At 44.2% G+C, this 26,061-nt stretch overlaps 1 protein-coding gene across 1 annotated transcript in view; it reads right to left on the bottom strand.

Annotated features, from left to right (window-relative positions):
- Nucleotides 1-26,061, bottom strand: part of PLXND1 (plexin D1) — a 204,848-nt gene that overhangs the window by 106,135 nt on the left and 72,652 nt on the right. Inside the window, exons 7-8 of the mRNA XM_069083882.1 lie at nucleotides 21,448-21,556; nucleotides 15,510-15,612 (exon numbers count right to left, since the gene is read on the bottom strand). Coding sequence (XP_068939983.1) covers nucleotides 15,510-15,612; nucleotides 21,448-21,556 — 212 coding nt within the window. The remainder of the gene's footprint in view (nucleotides 1-15,509; nucleotides 15,613-21,447; nucleotides 21,557-26,061) is intronic.

The following is a 26,061-nucleotide window of genomic DNA, read 5'->3' as shown; positions in this document are numbered from 1 at the left end:
TGAGTCTGTGCTCCATGAGAGCTTCCAACCCTCATCTGCAATTATGTAAGTGACTCTCTGCACCGTTCTCCCTCCCCTGTCTCTTCTCAACACTAGCTGCCCTCTGTCTACTACCCCATTCCCTGTGCAGCTGTCCCTGTGCCATCTGCTTCTACTCTCCTTGCCTTATTAAAGTCTGACTGATGCATTATTCCCCATTTGCTACCCGCGTGATCTTTCCCAACAAGTTTCCAAAGAATCAGGCATGTTCACCCTCACCCAAGGGGGACTCCTTGGTGGCCCCCTCTTTTAGTTGGTGAACCAGGAACACCAGGATTAAGTGATTTTCTTCCATAGCCGCACATCACAGTAGAAGAACAGGGCACCATGAATTCACTGGTTAGACAAAGGAACCTCAGCCCCACTCCCAGGCAGGGGACTCCCTCCCCACGTTGGATCATATTAGAACACCATGCCTATCAAGTTTGTGGATGGCATAAAGCTGGAAGGACTAGTTAACACTCTTAATGACAGAATCAGGACTCAGAAAGGTCTTGCCTTACGGGCTAGAACACTGGTCAGAGCAAAGGAGATGAAATTGACTGGGCTAAACCTAGGTCTGACATGAGGTCAGCAAATCACCTTCCTAAGTACAAGTTGGGAGAAGAAGCATGATTAGGACACAGGTCATCTGAAGGAGATCCAAGTGGTCTGCTAGGTCAGCAGAGATCTCCAGTGGATGTTACTTTCTTTATGTCCCTTCCCTGCCCAAGAGCCTTCCACAGCTCCTCATCAACCAAAAGAGAAAAGTCAGTGGGATCTTTGATTACATGAAGAGGGGCACAGCTTCCAGAAATAAGAAAGGGACAAGTCCAACTGCACCCTGCCCCGCAGAACACCTCTGGAGTGCTGTCTTTTCTTTTGGGGACCCTCAGAGTTTAGGGAAGATGCTGACAAGATGTAAAATGTCCAGCAGAGGGCAATCAGGATAGTGAAGGGGCTTGAGATCATCGCCATATGATGGTGGATTGAAGGAACTGGGAATTTTTAACCTGCAAAAGAGAAGTTTTAGGGGAACTGTCCTCAAGTATGTGAAGGGATGAGGCATAAGGTTTGTTCTTCTTGGCCCTAGAGGGCAGAAAGAGGTTTCCTAATAATTAGAGATGCTCCAAAATAGAATGGGCTGCCCCTGGAGACAGCATAGTTCCTCCCCTTTGTTAGATATCTTCACCAAACAGTCAATGGCCATTGTGTTGGGAAGACTGGAGAGGTGATTCTCATTCAGTTATTGGTTGGTCTGGACGGTCTCTGAGGTCCCTTCCAAGGCTGAGAGTCCACATGTTATTCCTATGAAATGAGTTAATAGAGTGTGTCACATTGTAAATATGGACTCCTTGCTGTTCTGGAATCAGAGCTACCTGGAAGAACTAAAAGGGACAGATTCATGATAAGATAATCAGCCAGGTGTGGATAGCAGGACAGGGACTCTGTTCTCCGATCAATTAATCAGATTTTCGCCATGGTCACAGTCATCTGAGAATCTCTGCACATAGGATGTTTATATCCATGGCTCCAACCAAGGAGAAGAAACCCAACAGGATGTCTAAGGCTCATTGCTGCCAGGCTCTGCTGAGGGGAGGAGAGTGAAAGGGAGGCTGCTGAAGTCATGTCCCTTCCACTTTTCAATCCAATGAGATACCATTTATGTCTACAGGAATGTGTAAGATACAGAGTGGAGGGGAGGTAACCTTGGGGGGGTAGGGACTTAGCAGGTGGAGGGGACCTAGAAGGGCCTCCTGCAGAAGATGGAGCCTGTGTTAAGTCTGGAAGAAAACCAGAGATTCTAACGTGCATAGGGGGAGGGGGAGAGAATTCCAGGCTTGAGCCAATGTAAAGGCACCAGGTCCAAGATATTCATTTTACAGAGAGGAACACTGAGGCCCAGGTCTCAGAGAAATGACTTGTCCAAGGTCACATATTGAATCAATAACATATAAGACTGGAATTTAGATCTCTTGATTTCCTGTGCCACATTACACTACCTTGTTATTAATTATAGTGATGATAATAATGTTTCAATACTTTGAAAGATCTATGACTTCACTGGGATGGGTACCCTTTCTACCTTCCCCATCTTTGTAAATCATTTAAAGAATGCTGTGGCTGATTGTGTCCAATCATCTGAGGATGAGAGTCTCTGAACTTGTCCCTTGGACAAGAGATCAGCCGGTCATTAGGCTGGCTGATGCAGTGGGAAGAATGCTGGTTTGGAATGTGAAGGCCTGTGTGACCTTGGACCCCTCACTTCACCTCAATAGGCTTCACTTTCCCAACCTATAAAATGATGGTTATGCACCAATGACCTGGAGCCTTCCTTCCAAAGCTTTAATTTATGATGCTCTGACCCTTTCCATCTTGTGTGCCTTTGGGATTGGCTCACAGGTTGTTGGACTTCGGTAGTGGAGGACCTGAATTCATATTTCCTTTCCACAGTCCCATGAAGAAAACAGGACAATTCTTATTCTCCAAGGAGGCTATGGCTCAAACACCTACCTGGTGAGTAACAGAATTGGGGGTCCAAGCCCCAGGATCTCTGTGCTCGTGTTCCAGACACACGTCTCTGCCACTCCTTCTCACTCATTCTGGAGAAGCCTAACGTTTTCTCCCCCAGCCAGCGGCCACCCAGAGCCCATTAAAGGATGGGTGAGGGTCTTTCTGCAGCAACTGCTGGCCTATTAGGAAGCCAGTCTGAGTAGTGTTGCTGGAACCAAATCAATCCAGCTCCACTCACAATGAAACCTAAGGATGTGGAAAACAGATGCAGAGAGCTCCCAAGTGGTTCCTGAGAGCGAGGAAAGACCATAATGGAGTATCAATTGAGCCGCCCTTTGATTATTAAAAGCAGCTTTAACACACCCTACTTGCACCGATTCCTTCTCTCTCTCAGACACACGGACCCAGTCACCCACCTTGTCTCTAAGGAAGAGAAAAATGGGATGATGGCACTGTCTAATTAACTGTACTCCCCCTTGTTCACTGAGATGAGACCTAACCCGGCTCCTTCCGGAGAACACAAAAACAGCAAACCCCAAGGAAAGCCTAGCTGTCGTTGGTTCTTCAGTCATCCCAGCTGTACCTGGCTCTTCCTGATCCTCATTTTCCCCACCTGTAAGAGGAGATTTCAAATCCAGCCTCAGACATTTACTAGCTGTGTGACCCTGGGCAAGTCATGTCACCCTGTCTGCCTCAGTTTCCTCATCTGGAAAATGAGCTGGAGAAGGAAATGACAAAACCACTCCAGTTTCTTAGTCAAGAAAACCCCAAACAGGGTCAGGAAGAGTCAGACGTGACTGAAAACAAGTGAGCAACAAGTCTTCAGTGAGAGGTAGGGCTGATTAATGATTAGGGAAAGGGTCTCAGAGTCACGAAGACCTGTGTTTGAGTCCTGCTCTGACCCACACTGGGTGTGTGACCAGCTTCTAAGCTGCCCATCTACACTAGTGAAAGAGCTTTCTTCAGCTGCAGGGAGTGCCCTATACAGATGAAATCACCACAGACTCTGATACTTGAAGGACAGAGCTATCCCCTCCTCGAAGGTCAGGCCACTCATTGGGGCCATTTCATGGCTTAGTTCTCCCTCACAAAATCTCATCACTTGGCTAACTTTATGGTGATGAATCAGTCAGTGAGTTAAGAGATTAATTGACTTGCCCAAGGTCACACAGCTTGTAAGTGGCAGAGCTGGAACCCTTGCCCAGAGATTTTCCCACTATTCAAAGCTCATCACGGCCTTCTGCTCCCTGTCAGAAGAGACCTCAGCAGAAGAAGGGAGAGGGCACCTAAAGGGTCCATTAGTGATCTCCTCCTCCTCCCCTCTCTGCCCTCCAGACACACACATATGTGTAAACATATGCACACATATCTTCTTCCTCTTTTCATTCATCTTCCTCTGGCTCTCCCTGAGGGAGGCCAGCAGGAAAGAGAGGGAGAGGTGGCCGGGAGGATTTCAGGGTGAGAGCAGCACAGGACAGACAGGCAGAATGCCTTCTTAATCCTCAGTCAATCTCTCTCAAAGCAACCTGCCTGGCACAGCCCACCCAGATCCCAAGCCGCTTTGCCCACACCCTCCCCTAAGCCTCTCCATGCCGTGCTAAGGCGGTGGGGGGCTAATTTTATCTCTGTGCACCAGGCAGTCACTGAAGCAGAGCCAGCAGGCAGACCCAGGCATCCTGTCTCCTAATCCCCTGCTTGACCCAGTAAGCCCTGGCGCCTCCAGAACTAATTGGCATTTAATTAAACTCCAAATTAAGCACCCGGCTCAGAAACTCCACTGGAGCCTCCAAGGCCTGTCTTGGCTCCCTCCCTCCTCTCTAGGCCCTACTCACTGTGGAGAAGGCCCCTGCTGGCTTGCCTCTGGCGTGATTAGTCTAATCCTCGGAGACAGGGGCTGTCTCCTCCTCTCTTCCCTAGTGTGAAGATGAGAGCTGGTCAGGGAAAAGTGGGAGACAGGGACCCCTGAGACCTGAGGTTCTGCCCAGGGGAGGGCACCCATCTCACATGCTCCATCAATGTAAAAGCTCAGAAACACCCTTGGCCTTTCTATGTATTTGCTTGTAGTCTTCCAGATAAGACTGTAAGCACCCTGAGGGCAGGGATAGTCTTTTCTCTTTTTGCATCCCCAGTGCTTGGCACACAGTAGGTGTTTAATAAATGTTTACTGATTGATTGATAGTAAAAGGGGGCTAATGATCCCTGCTCAGGCTACCTCACTGGGTCTCTGTGAGGCTCTCCTGAGCAGTACTGAAAGGGCGTTGATTCAGATAAACTGAAGCCTGGGAAAGATCTTAATTTAGAACAGCCAAGGTCTCCCACTGCATCCCAGGCCATCACCAGTCATCTTGCCTTAAGTCCTGCCACTGGACTCTGAGGGCTCTGGAGGAGAGAGTGAGACTGAGAGTTCTGCCTCATTTGAACCTGGTCCACTCCCAAGTCAAGACATCACCCTAATGTCATCGGGCCTCTGAGAGTGAAGGAGAAACAATGAATGTCACAATTCCTTCTGTCAGGCCCCCAGTTTCCCACAGAGCCCAGGGATGAGGAGAGAAAGAAGGGGCACGCTCTGAAGACAGAATGTCCGCGGCTGTGTGCCAGACATGTCACATTTTTCTCACGTCAATACTTCCAGGCGCCGTGATTTCAATAGCAGGGGAGGTGCCTCTCCAGTAATAATGATGGCGGTCTATAAGACACCAGCTTGAAGTCTGCCAAGCACTTTACACACATGAATTCATTTGAGGCTCACAACTTTGTGAAGGAGAATTGGGGTCCAAGCACAAGCACCCAAGCCCCTCATCACTGTTATTGTCCCCATTTTACAAACAAGAAAACAGAGGAGGCCCAGAAGGGCTAAGTGACTTGTCCAGAATCATATAACTTAGTAAGGGACTGAGGCAGGATGTGAACCCAGATCCTCCTCGCTGCAAGTCTAAGAGGCCACTGGATCTCATCTACTTTGTCCCTTAGCAAGCAGTCCACAGGAGCTTCTATGGACAAAAAAACTCACTCTGAGGCCAAGTGGGGCTAGGTTATGAAGGGCTTTGGATGCCAAGCAGAGGATTTTGAACCTATGAAATAGAGAAAAATACTAAAAGGCTTTTAGTTTTGTGCAGCCCTGCTCACTTCATCACTGATGGGGGCAGAGGATGTTACAAACCATGTGGTTTTAACAAACATTCATTCAACTGCTGGCACTATATGTGTTGTAGAGGCACAGAGGGGGGCAGCTAGCTGGAGCCATAGTGCATAGAGCGCAAGAAGTCCCGAATTCAGATCCAGCTTCAGACACTTCCTAGCTGTGTGACCCTGGGCAAGTCACTTCACCCTGTTTGCCTCAGTTTCCTCATCTGTAAAATGAGCTGGAGAAGGAAATGGCAAACTACTGCAGTATCCCTGCCAAGAAAACCCCCAAATGGGGTCACAAAGAGTGGGACGTGACTAAAATGACTGAACAAAAAAGAGACAGCAGATACGGCAATGGGCGCGGAGACTTCTCATATCCCCGCTCTGACACTTCCTAGGTAAGTGACCCTGAGCAGACCGTGCCATCTCTACACCATCTGAACAACTCTCTAGGACTTCTCTTGTAAGGTTGTGAGATGCACCCGTGGAGAAATCCCAGATCCAAGGGAGATCATTCTCCTGCGACCAAAGGGTTGGAGAATGTGAACCAGATTGACATTCTCACTGCAGATGAAACCATAAGGCAAGGCGTTTGTAGCTAAACAGCTTTTCCTGAGAGAGGCCAAAAGGAGCTGGCAGAGTTGGCTTCATCCTGTGCCCAAAGCTAACAAGTAATGTCATTCCATGGAATACAACAACACCTTGCCTTTTAGTGCACAAAGCGAGCCTAACAGCTAGGTGGTGCAGTGAACAGAGGGCTGGGAGTTCAGATCCAACCTGAGGCACCGACTAGCTGTGTGACCCTGGATAAGTCACTTAATCTCTGTTTGCCTTGGTTTCCTCATCTGTAAAATGGGAATAATAACAGCACCTGCCTCCCAGGGTTGCTGTAAGAACCAAATGAGAAGCACAGTGCCTGGTACATACTAAGCATTATATCATCGCTGCTGTGCCGTTGTTTCAGTAACATCAAGCTCTTTGTGGCACCGTTTGGGGTTTTTTGGGCAAAGATACTGGAGTGGTTTGCCATATTATTAACCATACTCACCAATATCTGTTGCACAGGATAAAGAGAAATTCTATAAACGATGTGGCAAGATCCTCAAAATAAGGCAATATATCCAATGACTTCATAACAATAATAATAGTTAATAATAATAGCTAGTGTTTATATAGTGCTTCAAGGTTTGCAAAGCGCTTTACATATGGTCTTTCATTTACCTTCCCAACATCTGGCAGGGCAGATGCTATTATTCCCTTCATCATGTAGATAGATATAAGAGACAACATTGAAAAATGCTGGAAGATATGGATCCAGATCAAGAAATGAAAAAGGCCAATGGACTTATTGGAAGGCTGCCTTCTATGCATCTCACTTCAGGAGGAGAATTTGTTGGAGCTGGATGTGGTGAGTACTGAATGACATTCTCAAAAATGAAACTAGCTGCCTCTTAACAGACAGGAAATGACTAGTTATTGATGTGTGAATCATTTTAGAATCAGCTGTCGTGCATGTGTAGTCAGACTACTGACTAATTATTAGAGCAAAGGTTAAAATCAGTACAAAGCTTTTTTTCAAAATGATAGAGAAGGGAGAAAAGATATGGTATATCATTACAATGCTGACAACCTGACCTACCTGACATAAAAAACGGGAGTTAGATAAAGGAAAAGATATTGACTGATTATCAACATATCACACAAAAGTTTAATGAATATAATGCAATAAGGATGCTAAGACATCCCAGAAACCTCTTTAGCCAGCAGACATTGAATCTCTTCATCAAGCAGAGAAATAGAGCAGCCAAAGCAACAACGGTTTAGAAAATCAACTCATTTGCAAAATATTACAGAGGAAGGTGGTGGAAAATTAAACAGCATCAATTCATAAAACAGGGAAGAGTGGTGAAGGGAGAATAAGTATGAAAAAAAAGCTTGGCATGAGACCCAACTTAGCCAGATCATCCCAAGAACATTTATAGATGAAACTGGGAGGAGAACAATCAACAGATGAAAAAAAAAATGGAATGGGTCTGCCAACATTTCTTTAGAAATCTATTTTCATCATCATTGACAGTGGAACCACCACATTTGGAATCTAACACCTCAGTCCCTGATGTGTTGAATGAGGAAGTAGAATTGGCGCTTGAGAAAATGAAGTCAGGAAGACCAGCTGGACCAGACCAAGTATACACAGAAGAAATTCGTGCTGGAGAAGACCCAATTTTAAAAGCATGGCGGGATTAATTTTTAAGATAAATGAAAGAGGAGAAGACACCAAACAATTAGGGGGGAAAATCCACAGATGGAATTCTTTTTTAAGAAGGCATTTGAGAGGACATCTGTAACTACCAACACATATGCCTACTTTCTAATTTCTGTAACATTTTTAGGAGAATCTTCTACACATATATCGAGGGAATCTTTGTTCAAAATATGAGAAGGAAACAGGCATACTTTTACAAACCATTTTCTACATCAGATCACTTCTTCACAGTCACATAATTGACTAAAAGGTCACACAATACAAGCTACCCTAGTATTTGTTGTTGATTGACGTGGGAGAGCAAATAAAAAGCCTTTAGACCTCAAGGTATCTCCAATGCATAATATCATACAAGATTCTTTGATAGAGAAATGCAATCACTTTTGAAGATTCAGACCCTCTGATTGTCATTATTATTGGAGTAATAAAACAGGGAGAGACAAAGGAACATCAATGATGTTTGCCACTGTAATAGAGAACGTCCTGTACAGAATCAATCAGTTAATCAACTGGCATTTATTAAGTACCAACTATGTGTCAAATGGAAGAGATTTTCTATAGATGATCATGGGAACTGAGGTGGACCATCAGATAGAGTGATAGACCTGGAGTCGGTGCCAAGACCTGAGTCCAAATCTGGCCTCGGATACTTCCTACCTGTGTGACTGTGGGCAGGTCACTTAACTCTGTTTGCCTCGGTTTCCTTATCTGTAAAATGAACTGGAGGAGGAAATGCCAAACCATTCCAGTATCTTTGCCAAGAAAACCCAAAACTGGGTCACGAAGGGTTGAAAAAGACTAAAACGACTTAACAAAACAAATAGGTGATCACAGAATTTGAAGGAACTAGAACTAGTACACTTCACTTTACAGATGAGGAAACTGAGGCACAGAGGGGTTAATGAGATGCCCAAGGTGACACAGCAGTAAGTATTCTCTGTATGTGACTATTTGTCTATGACATCCTGCTGATGTCATGCACAAAGGCTGGGAAGAGGACAGGGCTTCCTCCAGTGAAAACTACGGCCATCCAAAGTAAACTGGTATAGCAATTCAGGCAGGTAGAGAGTAGAATCTGCAGTCAGGCTAGGGTGCAAATCCTAGTCAAATCCTGGTCTGCTACTCAAGAGACCAAGATGACTTCTAAGGTCCCTAAGCCTATGATCCTGTGAACAGAGTAGGAAAAAATAATACTGTTTGTCTGTCCAGATCAGGGGTTGGCAAACAATGGCCTGAAGGCCAAATCTAGTCAACCACCTATTTTTGTATGGCCAGCTAGCTAAAAGATATTTTTTAAAATAAAATAAAACTTTCTTTAAAAATGTAAAAAGCATTCTCAACTCACAGCCCTACAAAAACTGGTAAGGCTATAGTTTGCTGACCCCTGGTTTAGACCATGTCATTTTTGTTGTTATATTTCAGTCACGACTGACTCTTTGTGACCCCCATTCTGGAGTTTTCTTGGCAGAGATATTGGAATGGTTTGCCATTTCCTTCTCCAGATCATTTTACAGAGGAGGAAACTGAGGCAAACAGGGTGCAGATGGATAAAAAGTCCATTGATGCATGTATCCTGGACTAGTGCTGAGAATGCATATGATCTGGGACCAGGACTGAACAGGAGCAAGAAAGGAAGGAACAAAACTAACATTTATTAAACGCCCACTTTAGAGAGTGGTATCTCAGCAATTGTTGCTATAGTCTGCATTTATGTAATGCTTTAAGGCTTACAAAATTTTACACAGATGCTACCAAATTTGATCCTTGCATCAACCCTGGGAGGTAAGCTATTATCATTCCCCTATTACAATGGAAAAAAACTGAGGTAGATAGAGGTTAAGTGATTTGCCCAGGGTCACACATTTACTAAGAGTCTAAGGCAGACTTTGAATTAAGACTCAATTCCAAGTCAGATACTGCCCCACCCAACTGCAATAGATAAAGAGCCTTCCTAGGATTATAAATGTTAGAGGCAGCATGGGAAACGTCTCTCTCCTTCAAATTTAGTACCCTTTGTCCCACATCAGGCTGCGTCTCATACATAAAATCTACTTGTTCAAATCCTATCTGTCTCTCTGTCTGTCTCCCCTCTCTTTTCTCTTCTCTCCTTTCCTCTCCTCTGCTTTCTCTCCTCTCTCTCCTTCCTCTCTTTCCTTCTCTCTCTCTCTCTCTCTCTCTCTCTCTCTCTCTCCCCCCTTCTCTCTCTCTCTGTCTCTGGTTCTTAGTATATACTATGTTGTACTGTTATTTAGTGTCACATCTTAATCCTCATAAGTGCATGGTAAGCTCCTTAGGGGCAGGTCCTGAACCTTCTTCCCCTTCTCTTTGATCCCCTTCAGTCCTTGGACAGGGCCATGCCCTCAAGAAATACTCAGTTACTGTGGGTATATGGGGTGTTCATGGAGGACCATCACCTCTGGTGTGAGGGCTTGCCAAGAACTTTTCAGGGCTGCTCATCCTGGTCATTGGTGTCTACCTGGCGCTTATCTCTCACCTGTGACTCCAAGAAGCTGCAGCATGTGCAGCAGCCACATCTCGGTCAACTATCTCTGCAGGTGGGCTACACCAGATTAAGGATAACCAACAAGCCTCTTAGGAGGTGTCAATTCCAAGTATTCGAAGACTTCCCCCAGAGGAATGGGCACGTGAGAACTTGTTCCAACAGCCATGAAGACAGCGGAAGCTTGGTTAGACATCAAAAATGTCAAGAGTGTAAACCGCATCCCGGTCATCCTGACTCTTGTCTTGACACTGGACTTTGATGACTCAGGAAGTGGGGCCTGGAGAAACTCTACGTCACTTGTGCACAATTCACACACAAGCCAAGACATCAGCTTGATGGCATTGGTCGTCTTTGAAAACAAAGGACCACCAACACATTCTATGCCCCTATACCTTCCAAAGCAGCAGCCATCGTTAGCCAGACAGATCACCAACCTGCTCTATCCTCAGCCTTGGCCACACTCATAACTCAGTTATAGTTAGCATCGGACAGGCTCAAAGGCTGATTAGCGGGATTAACTTCATTAGAAGCTGTGGGGGCGGGGTGGGGAGCAGAGCAGCTGTGCCCGGGCCACAGAATCGGGTGGACATTTGAGGCTCTGTGGAGAGACAGGCCATTTGTAAAAACCATGGGAACAGGCTTCCACGTGTGCTATTAACTGCCTCAGAAACAGTAGGTGTGGCCACTTTCCTCTCTCTCTCTTTTAGTTTTAATTGATTAAACCCAGGCATCCTCAAGTGCTTGGGAAATGATGGCCCCGTGCCAGTTTTGAAGCCACTATCAAGAACCAAAGGGATTCTAGTTACTAAAATGACCAGGAAAGCTTAATGTTTCCAAGAAAAAAGACTTCCACCCCCCCATTGCAGCAATTGTTTAAGGCACTCAGTGGCGGACCCCAGCCAGGGCAAAAATCACAGCCCATTCAGTTTTCTCTTCCAGCCTGTTCCTATGGCTACCATCAGACAAATCCAGAGAAAACAAATGACAAACATGTTGTTGTTCTCAAAAGGGAAACCGAGGCAGCTGGCAAGAAGAAGCATGCCTCACTCCATATGGGGAGAGACAGGCAGAAGAAAGAATACATACTCCCAGTTCTTTCAGCTTCTATGAGATACAAAAGAAAGACTATTGAACTCAGAATTCTATGCCCTGAATTCAAATCTTGGCTCTGCTACTTAACTACCCATGTGACCTAGGTAAAGACACAGAATCTCTCTGGGCCTCAGTTTCCTCATCTGTAATAGAGAGGAGGGAGTGGACCAGATGCTCCTTAAGGTCCCTCCCAGTTCAGAAAGCTTCCTCTGATTCATCCCTGACTTGTTCTATATTAGTTTTCTCCTCATCGTCTTCCCTCCTAAAGCCTCTCTTCTTTCCATTCTCCCATGTTCACAACCCTCAAGTGTTGGCCACCAGTTCTGACATGACTCCATTCCTGATGGCTTTTGGTGATCAATGCTCCCTTTTCTAGATATTTACTAACTAACCTTATAATAATTTGCTTGGTGTTGAAGTTAAGCTTATAAGCACATAGTCTGTACATCATATATTCCCCCCTCCACTTTTTAACAATCGGACATTAGCCTTTCTCTGATCCTTTCAGTAATTCTCCCAATCTTCCAGTCTAAACTGACAGTGGTTCATCAGTCATATCTGCCAATTTTCTCCAGTCCCCTAGGTTCATCTAGGTCTGTAGACTTGAACTCATCACAGGCAGCTAGCATGCCAAGTTCAGTATTCTTTCCCCTGCATAGTGGGACATAGAAGTCCCACTCAGCACAGTGCTTGGCTTCTAGTAGGTGATTAATAAATGCTTAACTGACTGATTGACTCTACTTCCATATCCCCATATGGAATGAGGCATGCCTCTTCCTGCCAGCTGCCTTGGTTTCCCCATTGGGTAGCAACTGCTAGCCAGACCTCACACTTGCCCATCTATTCGGGGGTGGGGGTGGGGTGTCTGATGGGAGCCATAGGAACAGACTAGAAGAGAAAACTGAATAGGCTGTGGATAAGATATGTTGAGGACTGCCAATAAGCACTTTAAACGATTGCTCTCCTTGGGGTGGGAGGCATTTTTCTTGGAAGCATTCAGCTTTCCTGGTCATCTCAATAATGATAATCTCTTTCTATCCAGAATCTCTCTCACTATCTTTCTGCTTATTTTGAGCATTCATTCCCAATGAACCACTCTGCTCTGCTCTTTCCAGTACAAGACAGAGAAAACAGAAGCAGAAGAAAAGCCGAACAGTCTCACCTCCTCTTCAAATTATTTTCTGCCATAAGCAGCAGTAATTCTTTGATTTCTCTTTCTCCCAGCATAGTTTTTTTAAAGACACCTTTTAAAAAATCAACTTTAGCAATTTCCACTGGCCTCAGTTCATTCTAAGTTTATTACTTCAATCGATTAACATAATCAAGTGCCTACTATGTGCCAAGTGCAGTCCTTCTCTCCCTACTCAATGCCATGTATTTCTGGGCCGTGGCATAAAATATAGAAATTAAAAAACCGAAACCCCAAACCTCCAAGTCAGGGATGGAGTGCCCCTGAAGGTACTTTGTATATTCTAGGCTGTGGCCTAGATATCTTCATTGGTGGAGATCAATGCCTTGTGCCTACATGAGGGGCAGGGCAAAGTTGGGGAGAGAAGGGAAGGAAGGAGATCTCTGTGCTCTTCAATTTCTTCAGCTGTTCTGGGCTCTGAAGTTACTTCGGAAGCTTTTGGCTTCCAGCTTCAAGAGGGAAGATGGAAGATGCCAACCCCATTTGAGGTTGCTGAAGGAAAAGACTTTGGGAAGAAGCCGACGTGAGAGGAGCTGGCCGTCTCTGTCATGTCCCTGGCCTCAGCTTCCTACATCAGAGATTTCAGGGAACTTTGCCTTGGGTGAGATCTGGGAATCTCTTTCTTGGTTGAACTGAGTTTCCTCACTCCCAATGGAAGAACTCCTTCACTCTGTATTGTCTGGTACATATTCTCTCTGACTCCTATTTTGCCACCAAATTGAATAAATGGGTTTCTTGACTAAGTGCCTTGTGTGTTCTTTGAGGAACTGATATTCAGTGGGAAAGGGCTCAAACTTTACATATAAAGACTGGGGTCCTGCTTCCGCCATTAATAAAACATGATCAGAAGTTATATTAGATCAGATCACATCACCTAGATTAATAATATTTAAGGGAGTAGACGGGTATAATTCTTGCCCAGTACTTCCTCTCTCTGAGGAGAGCAGAGTGGCCAAACCGTCTGGGGTCAAGCCTCTGGCTACCTCACCTGGCAGGAATTAAAGTCTCCCATGGAGAAGGGCTGGGGAGAACAGGCTAGAGATATTGATTCTGCCTCCCTTCAAGCAACACAAAGACACCCTATGATACCCGTGGGGGACAGCCCTTACCAAATAGATACACGTATACACATATATGTTTATGTGTATGACTATGTATACATATGGGGCACCTAGGTGGTACAGTGGATAGAGTGCAGGGCCTGGAGTCAGGAAGATCCGAGTTCAAATCTTATTTCAGAACCTAGCTATGTTACCCTAGGTAAGCCACTTGATCCTGTTTGCCTCAGTTTCCTCATCTGTAAAGTGAACTGGAGAAGGAAATGACAAATGACAGCTACTTGAGTATCTTTGCCCAGGAAATCCCAAATGGGGTCATGAAGAGTTGGACACAACTGGAATGACTGAACAGTAACAAGTTATATACATATGCCTATTTTATATAAAAGAAAGTAGTTTCAATGAAGAAAGGAAAATAGCAGTAGAGATGCTGAGAATTTCACAGAAGACAAAATCCCAAAATAGCAGCCCACTATGAAACCTTCAGTGCAAGGAGGAAAATTTGCTATCATAGGTTTCACAGAGACTGGGTAGAAGAGAACCCGTGCTTGGAATATAGCTCTGGAAACTAGGGATCCCTTAAAGGAACAGGGGATATAAAATTCAAAGGAGTGACGCACATGTGATGAGACCTAGGAACCAGAGAGGCAAGCATAATGGAAAGCATTGGGTAAGGATCAACACAGGTAGAAACAGAAGTGGTGTTGCCATTAGAATATACTAAGGACAGCTCATACTGGCTTGCAAGAGTCTATTGTTAAATGCTCAGTGTGAGCATTTACACCTCAGGAAATTGGCAAATATGACAAATTAGGGTTTGACTTATTACTTTTCTGATTGTTTAGACTTAAGAAAATGATGGGAGAAATGTTAATAATGTACATTAAACTTTAAAAGCATATTATGCATATTTTTAAAGAGTTGGTTGTTAAATATTTAACCACTCACCCCTGACTATAGATCTCTTGGACAAAAAGAGGAAAGAGATGATGCATTCAGGAAATAGTTCACAAGCCCAACTCTGACATATGGAACATATAAGCATGATAGAGTAATTATGGAAGATTTTAATTATCCACACAAAGGCAAAACAGCTAATAATTTCTTAATGACAACTTGTGCCTGTAGAGAAATCAACAAGGGAAAATTATGTGCTGCACTTGATTCTGACCAAGAAGGAAAGTGTGGTTGCTGAAGTTGAAATGATAGGAATTTTGTGCGGAAATGACCACTCTATCACAGAATTTCTGATAGAGGAGAAAACAGCTGGTAATAATCTAACATGCACCCTAGGTTTTGGAAGAACAGATTTCAAAGGTTCAAAGAAATGAGAAGTTGGATCCTATGGCCTGAAACCTCAAGGGGAAGTCAGCTCAGGGTGGAGGGTCTCAAGAATTAAACTCTGAAGGCACCATGAGAAGTGAGTCTGATGAGGATGGAAAGTATGAATTGTTTAAAGAGACTGATGTAGATGCACGTGGAACTCACCAACGACCTTAGATGTTATGAAGACCTGTATGGAAGATGGAAGCAAGGGCAGGGAATGGAGGATGAATGCAAAATTGGGGCACAATCCAGTTTAAGAAGATTAAAGAAGACCCTGACTTGGGCATGGGAAGCCTGGGACAGACAGGCTGGCCACCTGCTCTTCTCACCAACCTCACTGAGAGTCTTGAGAGAAAACACAGAGGTGAAGAAGTTTATAGCATGACCAGGAGGGAGACTTGGAGGCATCCAACTTACGGTGGGGTTTGGTGTGTTCCCACACTCCGACACATTGGAGACACAGGTATGCTTCTGAGTGCACCAGAAACAGGGCCATCGGGTGGAGAGACAGCTGGTGCATCTGAAAAACACATCGAAGGCAGGGCTATTTAACAAACACAGCACACCCCCCAAATGCCTTCCCAACACAGACCTTCCATTTCTGCTCGGCCAGTCTCCTTCACCATCTGCTGGACATGACACGTCTATACTCACTTCAGGGCCTTTGCTTGGGCTGTTCTCCTCACCTGGAATCCCATTACTCTTTAATAATCCAAATCTACTCAGTCTTCATGACCCAGGTCAGTTGCCACTTTTGAGAAAAAGGCCTTCCCTGACCCACCCCAGCCCACCATGAGCTCTCCTTCCTCTCAGCTCCTATAAGATGGGAAAGACCTTTCCTGCCAGAATTATTTACTAGGCACTTAGTGTTTTTTATCTGACATTCAATCCCATTCATTTTCATCTAATAAGTCCCCGCTGTACTAAGCTTTGGGGATACAAAGACAAAACCTTGAAACAGGACCTGCCCTCAATGAGTTTATATTTTACTGGTATTACTGGTTCTTTTTTCATGTGTTTATGCCCTGTTATTCCAACTAGACTGTGAGCTCTTGTCTTATATAACCTTTACATAACAGGAGCTGGCACAGAATTCGGCTCATGGTAGATGCTCAAAAAATAGTCAGGATCCTAGAATGCTGGAACTGGAAGATTCCATAGATCAGAGGATGTTGGAATCTATATAAATGAATGATTCTTGGTGGGCTGATTGAATGAATATAGAACGATGCAGCTTAGGAGGAAACTTGGAACACAGACTATTAGGATACAGGACACATCAGGGATGGGAGGGACCTTAGAAAACAGAAGGCTGGAAGGGGAAGAGGATTTAAAACACAGGACATTAGAGGTAAAGGGGTCTTAGAACATAAAATGTCAGAGGGTGAAGAGTATTTCAAACACAGAGCATTTGAGTTTGAAGGAGTCTTACGAAACAGAAGGGGCCTTAAAGATCAGTCATCTAGGCCTATTTCCTTATTTTACAGATATGTAAACTGAGGCTCAGAGGTGGAAATTGACTTGACCAAGATTACAGAAGTAGAAAGTGACTGTGGGCCTGTGATTCCATATTCAATGCTCTTTCCATTGCATTATCAGTGGTGCTGAATTCTCCCAAGGGATCTTGAGACAGAACATCTGTCACACATGTTTGGGACTGTTGGAAGAACCAGGCTCAAACATTGGGGGCCAAGAGCCCAAAGGACTGAGATTGCCCAATCTGGTCTGAATCACCTCTCCATCCTCAATCCACGCACAACCTGCATGGCACAGGAAGGGGCCCTAGGTTCCTGGGGAACTTTTTCTGTGCACAAAACCAAAGCTGCTTTGGAAGAGAGAGAGCACTATGTTATAGTGGAAAAGCAATGAATTTGGAATTGGATGACCTGTGTGGGAATCCCAGTTTTGCCCCTATGACATATGACCTAGGACAAGTCATTTCACTTCTATAAACCTGAGTTTCCTCAAAGTGAAAAGGTCGGGTGAAACCACAATGAAGGTCCAACTCAGAAATCCTGCGACATTCTTTTCTAACAAGTCAGGGAGGAGGAAAAGAAGTTTAGTACCTGGGAAACTCTAAAACTCAGTGAGTACCACCCTGCTCCCTCTAGCCCTCGTCCGTTGGTCTGTCTTTCTATGTGCTCATACCTGTCTTCTCCAACTAGACCAGAGGTTTTCAACCCTTTTTTGTGAGTCATGGGTCCCTTGGGCAAGTCTGGTAGAGCTTATGGACCCTTTCCCAGAACACTATTTCTAAATGCATAAAATAAGTGCATAGGATTAACATGGAAATCAGTTATATTGAAATATAGTTATCAAACTTAAAAAAAAGTTCATAGACCTCAGGCTAAGAACCCCAGCCCTATACTGGGAGCTCTGTGATGGTAAGATTTACTTCTTGTACCTTTCTGGGCTCTAGCCCAGGAGGACTCAAAAATACTAAGAATCCTTGAATGTTACAATCTTTCCTAGGCTTCTTGGGATCTGTTCTCTTGACCCTCAGAGGACAATCTCTCACACTCCTTGCTGGAAATTTCCACTGAGAGCCTCAATTTTCCCATCCAGTCTCACAATAATAACAGGCTTTGAAAACCCACTAATCTGCCTCATTTTGGACAGCTAGGCAGCCAGGCACCCAGAGTGAGAACCTGTATACAATCAGAGACCCAGAGAATCAAAGGAATCCCAGGATTGGAGAGCCAGAAGGGATCATTCTATAGCTGAGGACACTGGGGCCCAGAGACAGGAAGGCATTTGCTCAGGGTCTCACAGCGAGTAAGTGACAGGGCTGGGATTCAAACCCAAGTCTTCTCACTGAGCACCAAATTCTTCCTCTAAATGCAGATTTCTAAGGCTCCTGGGGAGGCTGCCAAACCCCATCCAGGAGCAAGGACTAGGTCTTTTTGCTTGTATTGGTACCCCCAGAATTTAGCTCAGTGCCTGGCATACAGTAAACACTTAATAAATGATTACTAAACTTGATTTGATTGCCGATGTCAGGTCAGAGATCAAGCTATAGGATTGCCTTTTAACCTATATTTAGAGAGGCCAGATATAATCAGGAACAGTGAGGACCTCTGAACCCCAAATTATCTTGGGAATTTAGAGGAGAGGAACCACTTACTTTACCTCTTTCCAAGACCTCAATGCTACTTTAACAGAAAAAAAAAGAAAAGCAAGGCTAGTTTGGGGAGGGTGGGCTGAAATGCCAGGGGGCTCAAGAAGTTTCTCACAGACCAACATCCTTTGTGGTTTAGGACTCCAGGGAACAAGTTCCCAGATGGGCCTCCCGGAAAGCCAAAATTTCATCTACTTTTTATGTTAGGGAAGCATAGTACCTGGCAGCTTTCCTCCTTAGATAACCCCTAGGCCTCGGGGCCTCTCCTGCCTTATTAATTGGAAACTTTTCTCCGGCTGCCCTTCCCCAATATACAAGTCACCCAGCTGCAGAGGGGATGTTGATTAGGTCCTGAGCTACTGCTTAATTCCCATTTTGGAAAATGGCCGGGTAAGACCAAGCTAAATGAGGAATGGTTGAAAAATCTGGGGATGTCAAGCTTAGAAATAATAATAGCATTTACACAGTGCTCTGTTTATGAGTATTTCTCCATATTATCTCATTTGATCCTCACAATAATTCTATGAAGTAGGTGCTAATATTATTATCCCCATTTTACAGATGAGGAAACTGAGGCTGTGAGAAGTTTAAATGACTTATCCAGGGTCATACAGCTAATAAATATCTGGGGCAGGATTTGAACTCTAAGGCCTATACTCTAGCCACCGTGTCCCTTGATGCCTAGAAAAAAGACTTGCTTGACTTTCCTTATTTCTTATAAGAGAAGGCTAGGTGGTACTGGCGGGTAGAGTGCCAGGACTGTAGTCAGGAAGACTCATCTTCCTGAATTCAAATATGGCTTCAGACATTTACTAGCTGTATGACCCTGGGCAAGTCACTTAACCCTATATGCCTCAGTCTCCAAATCTGTAAAATGAGCTGGAAAAGAAAATGGCAAACCATTCCACTCTTTGCCAAGAAAATGCCAAATGGGGCCACAAAGAATCAGACACGATTGAAGCAATTGAACAAGGTGGCACAGGGCGTACAGAGCTGGTCCTGGAGTCAGGAAAACCCAAGTTCAAATCCTGTATCAGATACTTACTGAGTGGCCCTAGGCAAATCACTTAACTTTTCTCTATCTCAGTTTCTCATTTGTACGACGAAGCAGTTGGACTCAGGGATCCCTCCTAGTTCTAAATCTATGATCTGGCAGGAAGGTGGGGGAGGGGAGAAGAAGACAGCATGATAGTAATGCCCTCCTTCCCCACAAAGAAGAAGAAGGAGATGAAGAAAGAGAAGGCTGAGGAGAAGGAGAAGGAGGAGGAAGAGGGAAGAGGAGGAGGAGGGAGGAGGAGAAGGAGGAGGAGAAGAAAGGAAGGAGGGAAGGAAGGAAGGAAGGAAGGAAGGAAGGAAGGAAGGAAGGAAGGAAGGAAGGAAGGAAGGAAGGAAGGAAGGAAGGAAGGAAGGAAGGAAGAAAGGAAGGAAGAGAGAGAGAGAGAGAGGAAGAAAAGAAAAAGAGAGAGAAAAAGAAAGAGAAAGGAAGGAAGGAAGGAAGAAAGAAAGGATGAAAGGAAGAAAGAAAAAAGATTACCAAATACAATAGAAGGGAGCAGGAGAGAGTTAGGAAGGGGACACAGACAAGCAGGGCTATTTTGTTACACTTGAATGAGGTTAATATACACTTAAAAACTACATGTAACAAGTTCACAGTTTCATCCAGTCCTCCATTCTGTTCTCTGTATACTGAAATGTTCATGTTTGGTAAGTTTATAATAAAAAGGGAAATTTAAAGAAATAAAGGATTTAAAGAAAAGAATTTCATTTACAGAAAAATTAATTTAAATAAAGAAAATAATTAAGAAAACTTAAAGAAAAATGTAATTTAAAGAAAATAATTTAAAGGAAAAGGAAATTTAAAGAAAAGAGAAGATAGGGGAGTTGTGAATACTATCTTTTAATACTTGAAAAGGTATAATGTGGACAAAGACAGAGACATTTTTTGTGGCTCTCTGGGGGTAAGTAGTTATAGCAGAAAATTACTCTGAAGTGTGGAGAGTGGAAAGTGGAAAGAAAGCAGCTTTTGGAGGCTGGGGGCCTGGGTTCAAAACCCAAATCTGACCATCCCTTACCTGTGTGGCCTCCATGGGCCAAAGTATTATCATCAATAGAATGAAGACACAGGCTTAGATGACTTCTGCTCTCCCTTTCAGTTCTTGATCCCTTATGACGTTAGGCTTTTTCTAACAGTTGGACACGGCCAATAATGGGACAGGCTACCTTGGGAAACATGGAGCTTAGAGACTCCCCTAGACTGTTCAGAATAGGAAGGGACCCATAAGATTATATAGTGTAACCCATTCATTTTATAGAGGGGGAAACTGAGAGACAGGGGATGGGTCACTTACTTAAAGTCACCCAGCTAGAGAGAAGCAAATTTGGGACGGGGGCTGCCATGCCCAGATTTCTAACCCAAATGAAATTGACAACATCTTTTCAGGAAGGCTGATTTCCCTTAAGAGTCCACAATTCTGACTCTACGGTTTTCTCCAGAGCCAAAACTGAGCTCATCCTAGTATCTGATCATAATTTAATTCTATTAATTCAACAAGCATTCAGCTAAGTCCCTGCCATAATGCAGGCACGCATGCATACAGCAGACTCTGTGCCCAGTGCTGCAGCTACAAAGTTAACAAATAAACAGTTCTTGTCCTCAGGGAGCTTATATTCTGCTTGGAATATGTGTCTGATTTACTGTAGAAACAGATAAGTAAATATAGGATAAAAGCAAAGTAACTTAGATCTCCTGGGTCAATCACAGCCCTAGACTAAAGATGATCTACTCCGAGGCTTTAAGTTTACAAATGAAGAGACTGGGTATCACAGTGGATCGAGTACTGGGCCTACAGTCAGGAAGACCTGAGTTCAAATCTGATCTTCGACTAGTTGTGTGACCTTGGGAAAGTCACTTAACCTCTGTTTACCTCAGTTTTTTCAACTGTGAAATAGGGATAATAATAGCACCTACCTCTGAAGGTTGTCATGAAGATAAAATTTTGATTATATTTGTAAAGTGCTTAGCACATTTCCTTGTATGTAGGAGGCACTACATAAATGTTAGCTATTAATATTATTAATTATTATACATTTAATGCTACCAGGGTTCAAACAAGTTGTGAAAAGTTCCTTTAATAAGTTCAATATTAACACTGATCACTGATTATTGGGTTGGGTCCTTTTTTCCCTTAGTCCCATTCCCCCAACCAGAAGGTCACCACGGTGCATGGGGTTACTCACGCTGTATGAGGGTAGACACGTCCTGTGCGGGTACAGTCATAGATGGTGAAATTGGCCCAGACAATGTTTCTGCCATTGACCTGCACAGCTGTCTGGACGATCACATGATCTGGAATGGAGTGGGAAAAGAGAAAGAGAAGGAGGTTTGTAAAGAATGAGGATTTGATTCCTCCTTATTCCCCTTCTTGGGGATGGGAGTATGCCTCAGTCTCCCCCAGGAAAAGCCCCCTAGTCATAGACATGAAGCATCTCTCTGGCTCCAAAATCTCTCTCCCACCACCTGAAATTCCACTACTCAATCTTCAGTTGCAATAATAATAGCTCCCATTTTTTCAATCAACTAGCATTTATTAAGCCCCCACTGTGTGCCAGACACCGTGCTAAAAAGAAGGGGATGTAAAGAAAGGTAAAAATAGTCCCTGCCCTCAAGGAGCTCACAGTCTAATGGGGGAGATAACATGTATATACCAAGTTACATACAAGATACACAGGAAGGTGGCCTCAGAGGAAAGGGCACCAGCAGCTGGGGGGAGGGGGAAAGTTCTGATGCAGATTAAAAAGCAATTTGGAAACATTCAGCAAAATCAATAAAGATACACTATAATATAGGTAATGCTCATTTGTGGTCTCTGAGTCAATATGCAGCCTGATTTGACACCACTGTTGTGGATAATAGGGAGCTACTGAAACTTACTGAATAGTGAGGATGACACAATCAGACCTACATTTTAGAAAAAATCCCTCTGGCATCTCTGTGGAAGATGGATTGGAGAATATGTACCAACTGCCCAGATTTTCAAACTGCTACCTCCTCAGAGCCCTTTCAGATAGGGAGTATGAGAATTTTTAGGAGCATTTTAAAGATGAGGAAAACCTGAGCTTCCAAAAGACTGTCACTTGTCCAAATCCACATCGCTAGTAAGTTCTGGAGCTGCGATTCTAGTAAATCCAATGAGTATTTATTATTAAGCACCCATTATGGGCTAATCACTCCAGATAAAAAGTCAAACAAGAAATAGGTTCCGCCCTCCCAGAGCTTACAACATGGGCACCAAGTTGAACAAAGATAAATAAATAGAAAAGAACCCAGGTTTCCTGCCTCCAAAAATACTCTTTCTACTACATCAACTACTGGAAGGGACCTCAGAGGTTACTGAGGCCAACTTTCTCATTTTACCAATGAGGAAAGTGGGGTCCAGAGAATTTAAACAGGCAGCCCACGGTCAACCAGACAGTGATAGCAAGAGGTTAAGTCAAGAAGTCGAGTTCCTGGTTAAAATGGGATTGTTCCTAGGGGCTGAGCCTTCAAAATCCACTCAACCTTTGGAGTAAATTTAGTTTGGGAAGAGTAACAGAGAAGAGGAGGGAAGTTCTGGCATATTGGGCACTGCCAAGGGAAAGCAGGTCAAAATGACATGCCTGGACAGCCAGGGACAGTAGAGTGACAGAAGGTGGGAAAGCAGCTGGGAAAGGAGTCTGGGAAGACCAGAGACAACCATTTAGCCAATTTGGGTATCCTTGGGATCCCCCAAGTGACGGTTCACTCCACCTACAAACAAAATAGCTAGTTAGGAACAGCACCAGACTAGGTGTTAGAAAACTTGACTTCTGAGGCACTGTGTGATTTCCAGAATTTTCCTTAAACTCTCTGAGCTACAGCCACGGAGACTGTAATCTCCCAACTCCTTATTACTTCTCAGAGACGCTGGGAAGATAAATGAGGTCAGGCCTGGAAAAAAAAAATGAGCTTCTCAGAAGAAGAGGCTTTATCACCAAGAGAAGATAATTACTGTTCTCATTAAGCACTCTTCAGTATTATTTGTTCGCCATACAACCACAAAAGCCAAGGCCCCCAATTTCTCCTCTGTGAAATGCTGCCCTGCATTGGGGGAGAGAAGGAGATGGGTTTACTTCTTGTATCTCTTTGGATTCACAGGGAAAAATAAAAACAAGATGTACACCACCCACCTGGTCACACGTAAACCCAAAATACACATGTGCACACACATACACATATGCAGAGAGACCCCAAAAACACTCACGCAACTAGAGACACACCCCGATACACAGAGAGAAGCATATATATAGTAACAACGATGGAATGAGGCTGGGAGAGAAACCCCAGAAAGTCCAATTTATCATTTGGGGCCAGAGAAACTGGAGTCCCATCGTTCACAAGGGCTTAACGGGTCCCCCCAGCAACCAAAGCTAGATTGCAAATGTTGCCAGGCAACTCGAGCGGGATTCAGCTTGTGGGAATGATGCACATCGCATCTCCTTGTTCCTGGGGCTCTGAGGCTGGGTGGAGCTCAACAGGGCTGGCCACTCTCTTCAAGATGCTAAAGGGGTTGAGATCCCAGGCTCCTTGCACCCAGCTGGGGCCCCAGAGGTTGACCCTGGTACCTAGGGCCGTGAGAAACAACTCAGTTGTTCCACTGTCTGGCTGACACCGTTCGCTACTTCCACCCTTCCTGGATTATTTCAAGTGTGTTAGTCTGGTCTCCTCCAGTGACAGCTTGGGTTCCATGAGGACAGGGCCCAGGGGTGCTTAATTCAATTCAATAATGCCTCCTAATGTGTGACTGTGCATTTTACTAGGGGAGATTCAAAGTTTAGTTAGTTAAGACTTGGTTCCTGCCCTCATGAAGTTCACAGTCTAGTTAAGGGCTAACATGACATGCTGAACACTAGTACATAAGATGATGTAGTAAGTGCAAAACAGAGTCCTCCATAAGGTCTGAAGGTAAGGTCATTAACGGGAGAAGGGGGCTGCAGGCCAGGAAGGCTTCATCAAAGTGCGTTGGATAGTAACAGGTGGGTAACAATTCAACAGGTGAAGATGGGAAGCATTCCAACAGAGGGAAAAGATGGAAAAAAGTGGAGGGAAGGGGAAGGAATGAAAGATTCAGTGTGGAGACGGTAGAGGAGTTTAGAGCACAAGCATTTATTAAGTACATACTGTATGCCAGGCATCTTGCTAAGTAAGTGCTGGCGACACAAAGAAAGGCAGAGAGAGTCCTTGGCCTCAAGGGGCTCACATTCTTTGTTTTTTTTTTTCCTTTTTGGAGGGAGGAAGGCAGGGCATTTGGGATTAAGTAACTTGCTCAAGGTTACATGGCCAGTTATTTCTGGGTGTGGTGCTAAGTATCAGGGCCCAGATTCGATCCCCAGGTCATCCTGACACTGGGGCCGGTGCTCTTACTCACTGAGCCACCTGGCCTCCCCTAAGCAATTGGGGCTAAGTAACTTGCTCAAGGTTACACGGCCAGGTGTTTCTGGGTGGGTGCTAAGTGTCTGAGCCCGGATTTGATCCCCAACTCATCCCAACACTGGGGCCGGTGCTCTTACTTGCTGTGCTACCTGGCTGCTGCCCCTGCATGATTACTCTTATGAAGGATGGGTTAGAAGAGGGGAAGGGAGGGGAGAAGTGAAAAGACCTAGAGTGATGACAGCAGGAACAAAGAAGAAAATTGTGATGAAAGATGTTGAAGAAATTAAAGGGATAGTAGCTTAATCAATCAATTAACACTTATTAAGTACCTACTGTGCTAAGCACTGGGAACACAAAAAGAGGCAAAAGACATCCCTCCCTTCAGTGAGCTCTTGATCTATGAGGGAGACAACACGCAAGCAATTATGTACAAAAAGCACAGATAACTATGGATGAACCTCACTTAGGACAATGCCTGGAACAGAGCAGGCACTTCATAAAATTTAATTGAACGATAAAACTATATACAAGACAAATAGGAAGCAATTAAGAGATGGAAGACTCTAGAATTTAGGGGAGATGGGGAAGAGATTTTAGTTGGGACTTAAAGGAAGCTAGGGACATAAGTGACATAAGAGGGGAGAGAGAAGGAAAAGTCAATAATAAGGGGAAGATTCCAGGCCTAGAAGACAGGGTGAATGGTGGTACAATGGACAGAAATTGTGGAGTCAGAAGAAGTCAGTTTAAGGGGGGAAGTCACACCCTAGAGCTCTGAGCTCTGGCCCTCTACCCATCCCCCAACTAGTTACACAAATCCATGCAAATCACTTCACCTTCCTGGGCCCCTATTGTCTCATATGTAAAATAAGGATAATAATATCCAATAGAATGACTTCCCTAGACTGTGTGAAGATCAAATAATGGATGAGAAACTCTGAGGCATTATACATATATAAAGTATTAAGGCAGCTTATGCATGATTAGAGCAAGGTCTTTAGTATTGTGCCCCAGGGATCTGTCTGTGGCCATGTACCATTTAATATTTTTATCAATGACCTGGAGAAAGACAGAATGCTTATTAAATCTGAGGATGATAGAAAGCTAGGATAATAACTGACAAATTAGAATGACAGTGAGCCGTGAGGACCAAAAAAAAAAAGATCTTGACAGGCCAAATCCACTAAAAATTTAATAGGATAAATTTTTAATGCAAGTTTTATTCTTGAATTTAAAAAATAAATTTACAAGTTTAAGATGGAAGAGGAATGGCTAGACAGCACGAAATATCTGAGGGGTTTAGTGAACTGCAAACTCGGTATGAGTCAACAGTATGATAACAGGATTCAAAGAAGAAAATGCCAACTTAGGCCGCATTAGGAAACAGAAGTAGGGTAGGTAATAAT

Source organism: Petaurus breviceps, unplaced genomic scaffold (genome assembly GCF_028583685.1).
Source record: "Petaurus breviceps papuanus isolate PSGF00001 unplaced genomic scaffold, PetGlider_PUasm1.0 174, whole genome shotgun sequence".
In the NCBI taxonomy this organism is placed as follows: Eukaryota; Metazoa; Chordata; class Mammalia; order Diprotodontia; family Petauridae; genus Petaurus; species Petaurus breviceps.
This window is presented reverse-complemented; position numbering and strand designations above follow the sequence as displayed.